Genomic DNA, 17,325 nt, shown 5'->3' with positions numbered 1-17,325 from the left:
GAAACAACCTAAATGTCCATCGGTGGATGAATGGATAAGGAAGATGTGGTGTATATATACAATGGAATATTACTCAGCCATCAAAAATAATGAAATAATGCTATTTGCAGCAACATGGATGGACCTAGAGATTATCATGCTAAGAGAAGTAAGTCAGAATGAGAAAGGCAAATGCAATATGATATCACTTATATGTGGAATCTAAAATATACAAATCAACATATCTATGAAATAAAAACAGACTCACAGATATGGAGAACAGACTTGTGGTTGCCAAGGGGGAGGTGGAGTAGGGGAGAGAAGGAATGGGAGTTTGGGATTAGCAGAGGCAAACTATATAGGATGGATAAACAACAAGGTCCTACTGTATAGCACAGGAAACTATATGCAATATTCTGGGACAAACCATAATGGAAAAAACATGAAAAAGAATATATATATACATATGTATGTATGTATAACTGAGCCACTTTGCTGTACAGCAGAAAGTAACACACTGTAAATCAACTATATTTCAATAAAATTTCAAAACTTAGTTAATTAAGAGGGATCACAGAAATTGCCCATTTGTTTCCACAGATACAGGAGGAATTCAAGAATTTTGATGATCTACCCAAAAGTCAAATCTCAGAATGTGTAATTTTGCTTATATTTGCACTTATAGTTGCTCTGCAGTGAAAGTGAGTGAACATCTGAAGTAGGAAATAACCCCCGGAGTCACTTGAGCCGCTGACCACTTCTCATCAGTTCTTTGGCTGTGCACATCTAACCCAACAACATGAAAGAAATGTCACTTGCCCAGGCTGAAGAAGAAGGCCATGGTTGGGGCTCTCCCTGCTTATGGGGGCCATTTGGTCACGTCTCTTAGAGCATTAATAGGCTCTAATAATATGCTGTTTGACTGAGGTGTCTGTCCCCTCAGCCCTTCTACTCTGGCCTCCTTACTTTTCCTCAAACACGCCACAGCCACTGAGGCCTGCATTACATCACCTATAAAATGAAGGTTCTCTTGAAAAATTAGAACATCTGGAAATAATGAGCCCCCAGGCCCCTGAGGCCACCAAGGTTGGCGTCGAGCAGCAGTTGCACTTTACCTTGGCATGTGTGCTCTGGTCTGTCTCAGGGCCAGTGGGGGGCTGCTGGAGGAAAAGGGGCCCTGATTTATGTTATTTGCCAATTTCAGTGGTATAAATACCCTGCCATGTTGATTTCAAGCGACCACTGGCACATCCGCCAACTTACACATTTCCTGTAATTAAACAATCGGTTTTCATGAGCTGGTACAAGCACGTGCGACCACGTTTCCAGAATACCCTAGACAGTGCCTGACACTCCAGCCCACGCGAAGTGGTTGCCTGAGTTAAAATCAGACCTGCTTCACACACTACTTGACCCATCTGGGCTCTGCAGGCATCCACACCAGCCACTACAGGAGGAGATGACCCTGGATCTTTCCAGCTGCAGCTCTAGCTGATTCCATGGCTTATAGGGGGACTTCTCAGAGGACACTTGCTATACTAACACCAGCATAGGCTGATATCACCTCAATAATTTTGGATCTGGAAAGGGCTGCTAGAAGATTGAAATTCTTATCTGGATTCAGATTTGACTTTGCAGTCTCCATTACCTTATCCTTGAATTATTGTAACAGCTTCTTGGCTAGTCTCTGCCACTTCAGTCTCTCCTTACTTCAATGCTTTCTGTAGCTGGGCGGCCACTAGAATAACTGTCGTCCAACAGCTGTAAGAATGAAGTCCCCCATCACCGTTTTCATCTGTCACTTCCTCACTAGGCAAGCCTCTGAAGCTTCCCGTGGCTTTTCCTATCTAATCAAAGCCCTCAGCTCGGCATTCAAACCTGTCTGACCATAAGCAAGAGCGATAATCCTGGGCTTTTGTGGCCTCTCATAACACCAGCCAAGGTCTCTGAAATCCCTACAGACCCTCCACACTGTGTCTCAATTTCCTTATTCACAGAAGACAGCATTAACTCTCACTCCCATCTTTCATCAGACCTGCTGGAATACAGAGCATCTAGTAAGCATGCTGTCTGCATACTAAGTCCCAGGGACACTCCACCTACTCCTTTCACACACACGTCCCTAATAAATCACACACTGCTTGTGAGAACAGAGAACATGGAAAGGATACACATTTCATTGTCACACTTTCAGAGCCCCCAGAGAACAAGTCTTCAGCCCCCTTGGCATTTGCAGAAAGCACTCTCCCCTCCTTCTGCTTGTAGAATGATGGTGGTCAGAGACTGTCCTACAAGTCGGGTCCCTTTGTGTGTCCTACCTGTCATGAGCCTCATTCATCTACAGCAGAAATCTACTCACTACACATTTTATTAACTTTTCTCTGTTTCCAGTCTCACTTTTCTCACTTTTTCTCTTGTGTTTCCTTGTTGCCTGAACCCACATCTTGGGCTCTGCTTTTGGATAAACCAGAATGGAGGCCTGGGATCCGTGAGGGAAGAGCAGGCACGTGTGCTCAGGTGTCCATTCTCTCTGGGGCACGTCTGCAGTGTCCTGGGCAGCCACCTGTCATGGGGTCATGGAGTCTGATTCCCACCCACACTGAGTCTCCCTTGTTATAGACCAGTGGTGCCCCACTAGGGCCAATTTTCAGGCCCCTAGGCATTTGGTAATATCCGGAGACAGTGTTGTTTGTCACGACGGGGGATGGGCATAACTACTGGCATCTAGTGGGTGGAGGTCAGGGAGGCTGCAAAACCTCCTACAATGTGCAGGACAGCTTCCTACAACAAAGAATTATCTGGGCCAAAATGTCAACGCTGAAGTTGAGACATCTTGTCATAAAGGAAGCATGAGAGCAACTCTGTCCCCGGGGAGCAATCAGACCATTTGGGTATCAGGCTAGATGTGCGGCTCAGCTACTTACAGGAGGTATCCGGGGAGACCATCTGGCCGGCACTGGAGACCTGGGGCCCATGGAGAAGAGAGGGGGCCAGATTCCTACTGGAAGCTGAGCTGGGGTGGCCCAGGCTGGGATAGGATAGATTCTGGTCTAGCTGCTCGTCCAGGCAACACAGAGCAAAGCCCTGGGGTTATTTTTCACTCTTGCACCACAGAAAGGAGGCATCAGCTTGCCCTCTATCCCTTCCTTCTTAAAGGAATATTCTTAAGAACATTCTCTAGACCTGCAAACAATTGCATTAACATAAAAATACAAAGCCCTCTATAAACGAATAAGTCCTATCCAAAGAGGAAGCCCCCAGTGTCCCTCGAACTGCTCCCCATCTCCACACGCATAACAAACTGCAAGGTACGAGGGAAACCCAGACAGAGGAGATTAGCCCACTGCCACCTTGGCTGATCCAAAATGAGTAGGATTGCCTCAAAATTTTCTGGGCACAAAGAACATTTTCCTTAAAGGTTCTAACTCTCAAAGATATCACCGTGTGTTTCCTCAGAAGCACAGAGCAGGATCCATGGTGGGATTAAAATCACTGGCGTCCCAAGTAAGAAGGCATCAGACAGGACAATGATCCAGGTGAGCTACCTGCCCAGAGAGACCAGGATGTAGAGATGCTGCCTGGACCCCACTGCACCTGGAAGAGTGCTGCTCAGGAATTCCAGCCAAAGACACCAGGCAGGACTCAGTCACCACTGAGTGAGCACCTGCCTCCCTGAACAGCTCCCTGGGCTGCGTAATTAATCAGCCCCACTCCTGTAGGTGGCCTCCTGCCAAGGTACGGAGATGGCTACCCAATCCTAGCTCAATTTCGGTCTCACATTAAATCCTTATGTGCTCTGGAGCAGCTTTGCAAATCAATGATGGTTTCTTTTTGGGAAAACAGAGAAGCAGAGAAGGGTAGCAGCCCGCTGATTGACAGAAATCCACAAACCTGGCAGCCAGCTCCAGCCCAGAAAACAAAAGGGTCTTTGGTTCACCTGTCAAGACTGTGCCCTTCCTCGGCTTCTTCCCTGGAAGCTTATCTGATTCCTTGAGCCAGGTGTGATGGAGCGAAGAGCACTGACATCATCACCCAGGGTAAGCGGCTGGCTGGCTGGCTTGGAAGCCGCCAGGGAAAACTGGCATAAGATGCTGCTCTCAGCAGTGGCTGCGGCTGCCTGGGAGACAGTGGATTTCTCTCCTTCAAACTGGCAGCTCAGAGAAAAAAGGAAGGAAATTAGGGGCCAGGGCTGTTCCCTGGGAGTGTCTGTGTTTACCTCTTGCCCTTGCTTCTACTTTCCAAAAGGTCCTTCCAAGAAATAAAAGAATCTTTCAAAGCTATAGGGAGGTATTAGCCAGACTTAATCAGGCAGAATCTTTAGTTATTATTTAATTATTCTCTTCCACTCATTTTTTTGGTTTTTTCTTCCAGTTTTATTGAGATATAATTGATATATAGCACATAATTGACATACAGTACAAGTTTAAGGTGTACAGCATAATGATTTGACTTATGTATTTCATGAAACGATTATCACAATAAGCTCAGTAAATATCCATCACCTCATATAGATACAAAATTAAAGAAAAAATATTTTTCCTTGTGATAGTTAAGTCTTTTAACACCTTTCATATATAACATACAGCAGTGTTAGTTATCATGTTGTATATTACATCCCTAGTACTCATTTTTCTTATAACTGGAGGTTTGCACATTTTGGCTACTTTCATCCAATTGTTCCCACCCCCAACTCTGATAACCACAAATCTAATCTCTTGTTCTATGAGTTTGTTTGTTTGTTATTGAAGTATAATTGACCTACAACACTATGTTAGTTCCTGGTACGCAACATAGTGATTTGATATTTCTATACACTTCAAAAGGATCACCACCTAATCATCATCGGTCACCATATCTAATTTGATAATCATCTTTTTGATAGGTGTGAGGTGATATCTAATTGTGATTTTGATTTGCATTTCACTGATGATTAGTGATGCTGAGCATCTTTTCATGTGCCTAGTGGCCATCTGTATGTTTGCATTGGAAAAATGTCTATTCAGGACCTATGCCCGTTTTTTAATTTGTTTTTGTTTTTTGTTGTTGAGTTGTATGAGTTTGTTGCATATTTTGGATATTAACCGCTTATTGGATATATCATTTGCAAATATCAGCTCCCATTCAGGTGGCCTTTTTGTTTGGTTGATAGTTTCTTTCACTGTGCAAAAGCTTTTAAGTTTGATGTAGTCCCATTTGTTTATTTTACTTTTGTTTCCCTTGCCTGAGGAGGCATATCCAAAAAAAAATATTGCTAACACCTATGTGAAACAGTGTACTGCTTAGGTTTTCTTCTGGAATTTTTATGGTTTCAGGTCTTACACTTAAGTCTTTCATCCATTTTGAATTTATTTTTGTATATGGCATGAGAAAGTAGTACAGTTTGATTCTTTTGTATGAAGATGTCCAGTTTTCCCAACACCATTTATTGAAGAGACTCTCTTTTCCTCATTTTATTGGATTGGCCAAAAACTTTGTTCGGGTTTTTCTTTACAATGTTACAAAATTTGGGGCCAACCCAATATATTCTTGCCTCCTTTGTCATAGATTAATTGAACATAGACCTACATTTCCAAATGTAGGTCTTTTACCTCCTTAGTTAGACTTATTCCTAGGTATTTTATTCCTTTTGATGTGATTGTCAATGGGATTGTTTTCTTAATATCTCTTTCTGATAGTTCATTGTTAGTGTATAGAAATGCAAAAAATTTCTGTATATTAATTTTGTATCCTGCAACCTTGTAAAATTCATTGATGACTTCTAATAATTTTTTGGTGGTATCTTTAGGATCTTCTATATATAGTATCATGTCATCTGCAGTGACAATTTTAATTATTCCTTTCCAGTTTGAAGTTCTTTTATTTCGTTTTCTTGTCTGAGTGCTATGGCTAGGATTTCCAATACTGTGTTGAATAAAAGTAGAGATAATGGGCATTTTTATCTTGTTCCTGATCTTAGAGGAAATGATTTCAGCTTTTCATCATTGAGTATGATGTTAACTGGGAGCTTGCCATATATGGCCTTTATTATGTAGGAGAGGTATGTTCCCTTTATACCCACTTTGCAGAGAGTTTTTGTCATAAATGGATGTTGAACTTTGCCAAAAGCCTTTTCTGCATCTATTGAGATCATTTTATGACTTTTATTCTTCTATTTGTCAATATGGTGTATCACATTTATTGATTTGTAAATATTGAACAGTCCTTGCAACCCTGGAATAAATCCCACTTGATCATGGTATATGATCTTTTTAATGCATTGTTGAATTTGGTTTGCTAATATTTTGCTGAGAGTTTTTGCATCTATGTTCATCAGTGATATTGGCCTGTAATTTTCTTTTTTTTGTAATATATTTGTCTGGTCTGGATATCATGGAATGAATTAGGAGGCATTCATTCCTCTGCAATTTTTGGAATAGTTTTAAAAGGATAGGTGTTAACTATTCTCTAAATGTTTCATATAATTCACCTGTGAAGCTGTCTTGTCCTGGACTTTTGTTAGCTGGAAGGTTTTGTTTTGTTTTTGTTTTCTTTTACTTCTGATTCAATTCCATTACTGGTAATTGGTCTATTGAAATTTTCTATTTCTTCCTGGTTCAGTATTGGAAGATTGTACATTTCTAAGAACTTGTCCATTTCTTTTAGGTTTTCCACTTTATTGGCCTATGTATGTTCATAGCAATCTCTTATGATCCTTTGTATTTCTGTGGTATTGATTGGTGTTGATTTTCCTTTTAAATTTCTGATTTCATTTATTTAGGTCCTCTATCTTTTTTTCTTCCTGAGTCTGGCTAATGGTTTATCAATTTTGGTTATCTTTTCAAAGAATGAGCTCTTAGCTTCATTGATCTTTTCTATTGTTATTTAAGTCTCTATTTCATTTATTTCTCCCTGATCTTTATGATTTCTTTCATTCTACTAACTTTGCATTTTGTTTGTTCTTTTTCCAGTTTCTTTAAGTGTAAGGTTAGATTTTGGGGTTTTTTGTTTGTTTGTTTGTTTCCTGAGGTAAGCTTATATCACTATAAACTTCCCTCTTAGAACTGCTTTTGCTGAGTCCCATAGATTTTGGATCATTATGTTTTCATATTTATTTTGTTTTGTATTCGTTTGCCTCCAGGTATTTTTTTATTTCTTCTTTGATTTTTTCAGTGACCCACTGGTTGTTTATTAGCACATTATTTAGTCTCCATGTGTTTGTGTTTTTGCAGTTTTTTTTTCTGGTAATTGATTTCCAGTCTCATAGCATTGCAGTCAGAAAAGATGCTTGATATGATTTCAGTCTTCTTAAACTTACTAAGACTTGTTTTGTGAAAAAGTATGTGATCTATCCTGGAGAATGTTCCATGTGCACTTGAAAGGATTGTGTATTCTGCTGCTTTGGGATGGAATGTTATGTATATATATCCATCTGACCTAGTGAGTCACTAAGGCCAGTGTTTTCTTATTGATATTCTGTCTGGATGATCTGTCCATTGATGTAAGTGGGTAGAGTCCACAACTATGATTGTGTTGCTGTCAGTTTCTCTCTTTATGTTTGTTAATATTTGTTCTGTGTATTTAGGGGCTCTCATGTTTGGTGCAAATGTATTTACAACTGTCATATCTTCTTGGATTGATCCTTTGATCATTATGTAACATCCTTCTTTGTCTCTGGTTAGAGTCTTTGTTTAAACTCTATTTTTTCTAAGTATTCCTACCTAGGCTTTCTTTTCATTTCCATTTGCATGGAATAACTTTTTCCATCCCCTCACTTTCAGTCTGTGTATGTCTTTAGATTTGAAGTAAGTCTCCTGTAGACAGCGTACATGTGGGTCTTGCATTTGACTCTATTCAGCCACTCTGTGTCTTTTGATTTGAACATTTAATCTATCTATATTTACTGTAATTATTAATAGGTATGTAATTACTGCCCTTCTGTGAAATTGTTTTGTGGTTGTTTTTATAATTCTTTTTTTGTTCCTCTGTTCCTTTTTTATTCTTTTGCTCTCTTCCCTTTTGATATGATGACTATCTTTAGTGTTATGTTTGGATACCTATCTCATGTGTGTGTGTGTGTGTGTGTGTGTGTGTGTGTATCTATTATAGATTTTTGGTTTGTGGTTACTATGAGGTTTATATATAGCAATATATATATGATTATATATACACATATATATGATTATTTTAAACTGATGATCTCTTAAGTTCAAAGGCATTCTAACAACCCTGCATTTTTACTCCCTCCTACATGTTTAATTTTTTGTATCATATTTATTTACATCTCTTTGTTTTGTGTAGCTCTTAACTTCTTAGTGTGGGCATAGATGATTTTACCATTTTTGTCATTTAACCTTCTTACTTGTCATTTAACCTTACCAGCTTTATAAGTGGTTGATCTACTACCTTTGCTGTGTATTTGCCTTTACCAATGAGATTTTTCCTTTCATAATGTTCACATTTCTAGGTGTGTCTTTTCTGCTTAGAGAAGTCCCTTTAACATTTCTTGTAGAGCCAGCTTTGTGGTGCTGAACTCTTTTAGCTTTTGTTTATCTGTGAAACCCTTTATGTCTCCTTCAAATCTGAATGAGAGCATTGCTGAGTAGGGTATCGTTGGTTGTTGGTTTTTCCCTTTCATCACTTTACGTACATCATGCTACTACCTTCTGGCCTCTAGAGTTTCTGCTGAAAAGTCAGTTGCTAGCTTTATTGTAGTTCTTGTGGCTTCTTACTTGCTGTTTTTAATATTCTCTCTTCATCTTTAATTTTGCCATTTTAATTACAGTGTGTCTTGGTGTGGACCTCTTTTGGTTGATCTTGTTTGGGACTCTCTGTGCTTCCTGGACCTAGTTGTCAGTTTCCTTTCCCAGGTTAGGGAAGTTGTTAGCTATCATGTCTTCAAATATGTTCTCTTTCCCTTTCTCTCTCTCTTCTCCTCGTGGGACTCCTATAATGCAAATGTTAGTACACTTGCTGCTGTTCCAGAAGTCTCCTAAACTGTCCTTACTTTTAAAAATTATTTTCTTTCTATTCTGCTTGAGTGTTTTCCACTACTCTGTCTTCCAGTTCACTAACCCATTCCTCTGTAGTTTCTAATCTATTGTTGATTCTTTCTAGTGTATTTTTTATTTCAGTTATTGTATTCTTCAGCTCTGTTTGGTTCTTCTTTATATTTTCTAACTCTTTCTTAAGCTACTCACCGTGATCATCCATTTTTCTCCCGAGTTTGTTGAGCATCTCTATTACCTTGAATTCTTTATTGGGAAGAATGCTTATCTCCACTTCACTTAGCTCTTCTTTTGGGTTTTTATCTTGGTCCTTCATTTCAAAAATATTTGTCTGTTGCCTCATTTTGCCTGATTCTCTGTTTTTATTTCTGTGTATTAGCAGGTCAGTTATATATTCCAATCTTGGAGAAATGGTCTTATGTAGAAGGTATCTTATGGGGTCAAGCAGCACATGTCCCTCTGTTCACCAGAGCTATAGGCTCTAGGGGTACCCTTTCTGTGGGCTGTGTGGGTCCTTGTGTTGGGGCAGGGCTGACCACTGTGGGCATGCTGGTAGGCATGACTGGCCCCCAACCCAGTTGGTTGCCAGTTCCTACCTAGTGCAGAGGCAGCTGACTGATGGTGGATGGGGCCAGATCATGGCATGGCTGCTTGCAAGAATTGCGGAGTCCCATTTCTGGTGCTGACCCACTGGTGGGTGGGGCTGGACCCCTGCACTAATAAGCCAGAGGGAGGATTCCAAAATTTTGCTTGCCAGCACCATCATCCTCATGGTAGAATGAGCTTCCAAAAATGACTGCCAGCATCTATGTCTACCATATGAATCCCAGTTGCCTCCTGCCTCTCCCTGAGGCTCTCCAAAATCAGCAAGTGGGTCTGACACAGGCTACTTTCAAATTACTGCTTCTGACCTGGGTCTCAGAATGTGTGAGTTTTTGTGTGTACCCTTTAGGAGTGGAGTCTCTGTTTCTAACAACCTTCTGGCTCTCCTGAAAGCAAGCTCTGCTGGCCTTCAAAGCCAAATGTTCTGGGGGCTTGTGTTCTCATTGTAGGACCCCTGGACTGGGGTGCCCATTGTGGGACTTAGACCCCTCATTCCTTGGGGAAAACTCTGCAATTGTGGTTATCCTCCTATTTGTGGGTTGGCCACCGAGGGGTACACCTATACCACAACTCCACCCCTCCTACCTATCTCGTTGTGGTTCCTTCTTTACATCTTTAGTTGTGTAAGATTTTTCTGCTTGTCTTCAGGTCATTCTCATCAATAGTTGTTCTGTAAATAGTTGTAATTTTGGTGTACCCATAGGAGGAAGTGAGCTCGGGGTCTTCCTACTCCACCATCATGTCCACAGTCCCCACTTCCACCCATTTTGACAAGCAAGTACACTATTAGGATTTTTCTAGAGAAAGGGCTCTCAAAGTATAATTACTGGGACAGGTATCACCAGGGAATTTTTTTGAAATGCATATTCTCAGCCAACCCCCAATCCTCTTGAGTCAGAAGCTGTGGGGGTGGGCTCAGCACTTTGTTTTTACAAGCCCTCCAGGTGATTCTAATGCACTCCTAAGCTTGTGAGCAAGAAGCAGAATTCATTTCCAGTCCCAGGCATCACAGGTGATTTCAGCTTCAGGAGAGTTCACACCTGGCAAATGCATTCCTTTCATTTAGCCTTCCTCACTGATATCACTGTGGCACGGCCACCCCTCTCCCCAAAATATTATTTACTGACTTCAAGTTTTTCAAAATTTGCAATTTAAACTTCTCCCTGGAGTGTGAATATTAGCATAGATTTCTCATAGAATGCAAATGTTGCTAGTCGGATGCATTTCAAAGCTGAAAAGCCCTCACACCTGTCATCCAATTAGTAAAATGCTTTTACCCTAATACAGGCAATCCTATATGAATCCTGTCAGCATTCTTAAAACAAAACAGTTACTTGTCTGAAAATGACTGTATGGTGGGGAGGGGTGGTGGTGAAGGAAAGAATGTATATAGTGAATGTAAATGTGTGTGTATAAGGTAACTGTCTTAGGCAAATATCTCACACAAAGATTATTTAGAGACTATTTCTATTGAATAATAACACCTCTCCTCTCTAAAACGCTTATGATAAGGTCACAATACTTCACCTTGGCTTTCATGGTTCCCTGGAATCATTGCTCAGTACAGCCTTCTATACTCTCTTTTCAAGCCATCCAGAGGGCACCCTCCCTGCCTTTTCCACATCACCATGGACTTCTTGGCCTGTCTGCTTTGCTCTCATGTGCCCACATTGACCTCTCCTCTGAAGATTCCCCCAATCCCTCAGTTGGAATAAAGTCTTCCTACTCCATCTCCCTACTCCATCTCCCTACTCAATTGGCAAAGATGAAATAAAATATTAGTACTCACTGTTGGCAATAATGTGATGAGAGAAGCATTTCCATACACTTCTCATGGGATGTAAATGGGAGCAACTTTTCAGGAGAGTCACTGAGTAATATATCCAATGACCCAGTAAGTCTACTTTTAAGACTTTATCCCAAAGAAATGTTAGGAAAATAATGTTCATTTTTTAGGGAATCTGTCCAATCCATAGACCACCATCCCCTGTTCTTTGGTAACTGGCTCCTGTGTGTACTGGGGATTTGGCATAAAGGTTGAGAGCAAATTTTGGAGCTGGCCACCTGCATTTGAAACTGGCTCTGAAACATGATACCTCTGTCACACTGGGCAAGCAATTTAAATTCTCTGAGCCGTGGTGTTATCACCCATTTAAAATAATGACATTAGTGCTCTCCCTCCTGTGCAAAGGTGGTGTGAGATGCCCCATGGTGAGCACTTGGCCCAGTGCTGGCATCCGGTTCCCACACAGGAACTGTGAATTAGTGTTGCCTTATGATTTTATGCCTCTCTGAAGCCAACTGGACCAAGGTGATGCACATAACAGAAGCTGGATCTATCAGACTATTCTCCTGGGAGTTTGGAATTGTGATTGAGAGTCAGGTAGAGAGTTTCTCTGTTGCTGGAAGCATAACATAAAACATATTCTTCCATGTGGACTCAGAATCTGTGAAGACTCTTTAGAGATTAAGAAGTTTTACAGCACAACAGCAGAGGCAAGAAATGGTGAGTCCTGGGGGCTTCCCAAGCCTCGGTTCTGCTCTCTACTGGAAGCTTGGCTTTATTTCCATCCTTGGGTTTTAGGAAACACTAAATTCCTTCTACTGAATAGATTAGCATGGTGATTACTGTTTATCTGGTCCAGTTTTTTCCTTCTTCTGCCTTGCTCTGTGACTTGAGGACCAACAATGAGATTGTGGTCATCCAGGGTCACTTGCCCTTGTGACCACACCCTGTTACCTTGTGATTTCATCTTTGAGTTTTTTTTTTTTTAATTAAATTCTCAATTCTATCACAGTCTTCTATAGCATAAAGGATATGCATGGGATTTTCTTTTATTCCCTGAGGTACAGTGTTCTTCTAGACTAGGTTCTTTGTCTTTTCTTCTTATGTTTTCTCCTACTTTGCAGTGTAGTTATAGTTACCATGAGGTTTTCTTTGTCGTATCATGGTTATCATGAGACACTTGTCCAGAATTTCTATTTGATCTGCTACAGTGTGAGAGAGTAAGTTCCCCTTAAGTTCCTTTCCACTGAGACCTATTCGTATCCCTCTAAACGACAAACGGGCATTCCAGGTCCTAGCAGGTTGTTTGTTTTTAATTTTGTTTTTGCTTTTGTTTTGGTGGACCTGGAGAGCTCAAGTGGAGTGGCTGAAAGAGAAGGAAAGAGGGGACTTACTTGAGGCTGCGAGCAGCCCTTCTTAAATGCGGAACTTTAATGTCTCTGGATTTTGATAGATGACTGTTTTAAACCAGCGTTTGTGACACCTGTGTAGCGGTGGCGTGTCCTATCACCCTGGCAGATAGTCTGAGTGCTCCCCATTCCTGGGGGAGCCCTGGAGCCTGTCCTCAGTCAGGGAGGGTCATCCTCGGTTGTTCACTTCTCATTTAACTCTTCTACTTCCCCAGTGAAAAGAGAGAAAATGGAAGAAGTCCTTTGTTTCACTTCTCTCCAGTTTGAGGATGATGAATGGGAATTTTAGGGCTTTTGTAGACTCTCTGTGATTAAGATGTTATATCTGCCAAAACTTTTCCTTTCATCCTGGGCATGCACAAACTACATTTCCTAGCCTCTCTTGCAGTTAAGGGGGGCCATGTCTCAGAGGTCTTCTGACCAGGTGAGGTCAGCCACTTTCAAGATTATTCCATAACAACTTATCGTTTGTGGTTTTCTAACTTTCTTCTCCTTAATGGAGAGGACCCTGAGACCTTAGAGGAAGAAGGATCCATAGATGGAAAGAGCCTGGAAGCTACCTCAGTGGAGTAACCATGTTGGTGTGTAATGAGCAAGAAAACAGCATGTAACACATTAAACACTGAGGTTGTATCATTGCGTGTTTCAACAATTACCCTACCCTGAATAGTATACTCACCAGTATTGCTTCTTAAATCTTGGAGCTGTGGTTCAGAGATATGCCACGTCTCACTATAGTATTTTAATTCTTTTCTTGCTGCCACTTGGGGAAATCTGGGGCATTCAATTATTTTCCCTTTCCTTATTTTATTCTACTGGTGATCTATTTTTTGTTTAGTGCTAGTTTTTACTAGCTTTTATTCATTTCATTAAAGATATTTTGTAAACCCATGTCAAGCAGACATTGTTACCTGAAAGTGATTCGGCATATTTTTAAAAATCTATTATAACCATTTTCCCATTCTATCTTGCAGTATATGTAGGTAATTACAAGCCTGTTTCTTTTCCAGACTGTAAGTTTCATGGATTCAAGAATGATGACCTAGTTTTATGGTGACTCTCGTGGGTACCACAGCAGCTGGTTCATAGTAGGCACTCAATATTTTTTGACTAATAGGTATACTTGTCATCTGTAAGACAGGATGACTGAGTCCAGAATTTTGTCTGCAAGTTGCAGCTGAAGGTAAATATAAGTGGACTCAGCACTGAGAGAAAACACAAGTATAAGCTGCAAATAAATCTTTCAATGGCCATACAAATGATTCTGCCAAAGAAGCTCAACAATTCATCATTTTAACTGCAATAAGAAAAAGTAAGCACAATCTACTGAAGTGCCAGATTCCTTGTCAATTACGTAGAAATACTCAACAAATCTACTTTGGGAATATCAACAGAAACCCAGTAAAAGTTTTGGAACTGTTAATGTTGCTCAAACACAGGCATGCCAGCTTTGCTGCTTATTGACACACACATTGTAGATACAAGTCACTCAATAAACCTTCAATGATATAATCCAAATTTTCCTTTAAAGGGTGCAGCCTCATTACTTTTGAAGTACATTGGTACTTTCTAGCACTTAACTGAAAATTCTAAAAACCAACAGACCCCTAGAGGAATAATGAGATGTGTAAATGGGACCAAATGGGTGATTGCCATCTTTTGCCTTTTCCTGGGCTTCCTGAGTTAGTCTGTCCAAAATCCCCATCCATGCACAGAAGTTCAAGGCCATGGCTGGTAGTCACTGGAATCTAAAATTTAGGCTGAATATAAAGCAAGATCTTCCTTCATTCCCTTTTCCTATCTATATATCTATCACTCCTTCATGAAGTAGAAAATGTCATTTCCTACCAGCTGATATTCCCAAATTCACCTCGTCTCAGAGGTCTAGATCCAACTGAATACTCCATGTCTCCAGGGGATGCCCCATTGGCACCAGAAGTGATGTGCATAAGACAAAACTCTTGACTGCCACCATCCCTGTCCTATCTTAAACCCACCTGGGGGGGGGTGGCCTCACCATCTTAATGTCCCACACTTAATCACATTGCAATACAGGGAACCATTTTTTATTCCTTACTCTCTTTATTTATCTCTTCAGAAAATCTTGTCATCACTTCCTCTGAGGTATATTTCTCTACATCTCTTCTTTCACAGAATAATCTTGGTCATCACCTCATCTCACCTAAACCCCAGCAGTAGCTTCCTAATCAGTTTCCTTCTTCTTTAGCATTTACTGCTAGTCTATCTACAAAATACAGCCAATGCTATATTTTAAAAACACACATCAAATCAAATTAGCCTCTCCTTATGAAAGCCCAAAAGGCACTAAATAATTTCACCCGTGTTGCTCTCTATCCACATCCATCCACATTCCATATCATTTTCCTCCTTCAACATTTCCTTTTAGTGATGATTGTCATCCTTTTAGTTGCCCCTATATGCCAAGCCCTTTTCCTTGCATTTGGCTCTTGCACGTGCCATTTACCTCCTGTTAGATGTTTTTCCCCCCTTGAAATAGCTAGTTCCCTATTCTTCCCATCTCACTTTAAATGTTACCTCCTCAGAGAAGCCTTCCCAGACTGCCCTCCTTGATCTTTTCCACCTGGGACATTGTTTTGTTCACTCAGTGTATTGTATAATGCTTGACACTTAGTCAGTGTTTAATAAATATGATTTAAATAAATGAATAAATGATTAAGAGAATTTCTTTATGTGAGAGAGCCACTGTAATTGAGATGATACTTTTATATGCTGTTTCTTGTCAATTTATAAGTCAACCGTCACCCAAGCTTTATAGTGAAACAGGTGGAGTTTTTCATGAAGCAAAGAGTTATTTTTGCTCCCCAAAGGGAGAAAAAATCAGGACTAATTCTGGCAGAGAAAGTGCTAGTAAGGTCAATTTAACAAAGGGAGAGAACAGAAATAGCTAACAGGAGGGGTTGCTTTATCTATTGTGGAGTAGACGTGAACTCCTTCTTGGTCCCTACTGTAAAATCTACCTAGCTCACTAATGCATTTTGAGAATATCAAGAAGTGCTAAATCTTGCATCTAGATTCACATGGATTAAGCCAGTGCTTGGGGCCACCTACGAAGCCTGCTCTCATAGACAAAGGAACCAGAGAATGAGGGAGACGGTGACATCCTTACAACCATGTGAAAGGAAAGAATTTTTAGAACAAGGTACAAAATGCAAAAAACATAAAAGAAAACTTGATACCTTTGAATATATTGAAATTAAAATTACTTTTAAAACCCACATGAACAAAAGGAAAAGACAAGCCACAGACTGGAAAATGCATTTACTGTGCGTATCACCAACAATGTTTTAGTACCCAGAGTATATAAAGAACACCAACATTTCTCCTTGGAGAACAATTCCACAATATCTGGTAAAGTTGAAGATATTCATATCCCAAAACATAGCAATTCCATTGTAGTCTGAGCCTCTGAAGAACACTTATATGTGGAAAAATGGATAAGGATGTTCTTTGCAGCATTGTTTGTGATAGTGAAAAACTGGAAACATCCTAAGAAAATGGATAAATAAATTATGGCAAAATCAGACAAAAGAAAACTATAGAGTATTTATAAAATTTTAAAACATGCCTGCCAAAACTATGTACCATTTATAGATATGTGTATTAAAAATATGAAAACATGCATGAGAATAAAACACATCACATTCATGAGAATGGTTCTTTCTGGAAAGGAAGGCAAAGGAATGGAATCAGCCAATCTGAGGAAAACAATGACGATCTATGAGTGGAAGGGGCATCCATGGGGGCTTGTTATGTTTGCACTAAAGTCATTTGTATACGTGTAAAGTCTCTAAAAATTACACTAAAAATGTTAAAACTTAGGAAATAAATATAAAGAGAAAAAAAGTAGAATAAAGTAAGACAAAACCTGGGCTGAGGTTAACAAACAAAACCCACACTGTATACTACCATCCACATGGCAAAAAAATGATTCTAACTCTAGGACATTTATTGAAATAATCTCCTAAACTGTGTTCTCAATTGTAGGAAGTTAAGTCCTGGCATGCAGACCACGACACTGCATAGAGTCAAAACTTTCAGAACCCCCGGTTTTGGGGGTTTCAGCAACTATTGCAACCCCTCTGCTTACCCAGGGAGGAGCAGAAATCAGCCTCTGACTCCACCTCCTGCAATGTAGATGGCAAGAAGGGTGAAGTAGCTTGCCTAGTGGACATATTTCTGAGTTAGTCTGACAGAAGAGGCATAAAATGCATCTCTAAAAGCAAATGAAATTATATCGTCGTAAACAGGTAAAAGCTCTGGATGGGGTGCAGCAAGCCCAGTCAATCACTCCAGGCTGCTCTCTTTTCCTAAAATAATCCAGGATCTTTTCTGCTGAAGGAAGCCATGAATTTTTCTGCTCCTAAAGCAGCAAGAGCACACCTCCACCCTGTTGGCTGTGAGAAAACCTCCTAAGATAGATGGGAGGGGAAAATAAAATAGAGCAAGAATTTGGACTCTGAGGAGAAAAAATATGGGTCATGTTTTTGTCTCATTCTGCTCATCTTTGGAGAAACGAAATTCA

General features: G+C 40.2%; 1 protein-coding gene across 1 annotated transcript in view; it reads right to left on the bottom strand.

Moving 5' to 3' along the window:
• Positions 1-864: 864 nt before the first annotated feature.
• LOC309638717 (uncharacterized protein) overlaps positions 865-17,325 on the bottom strand; it is a gene marked incomplete at its 5' end in the record, with an annotated part of 313,001 nt that continues 296,540 nt past the window's right edge. Inside the window, one exon of the mRNA XM_082415015.1 lies at positions 865-16,289. Within this exon, the coding sequence (XP_082271141.1) occupies positions 16,074-16,289 (216 nt within the window). The 3' untranslated portion in view covers positions 865-16,073. The remainder of the gene's footprint in view (positions 16,290-17,325) is intronic.

This window comes from Balaenoptera physalus (genome assembly GCF_965194825.1).
Source record: "Balaenoptera physalus genome assembly, chromosome: 11".
NCBI classification, from domain to species: domain Eukaryota; kingdom Metazoa; phylum Chordata; class Mammalia; order Artiodactyla; family Balaenopteridae; genus Balaenoptera; species Balaenoptera physalus.
Note: the sequence above shows the minus strand (reverse complement) of the source record. Positions and strands in the feature narration are given on the sequence as shown.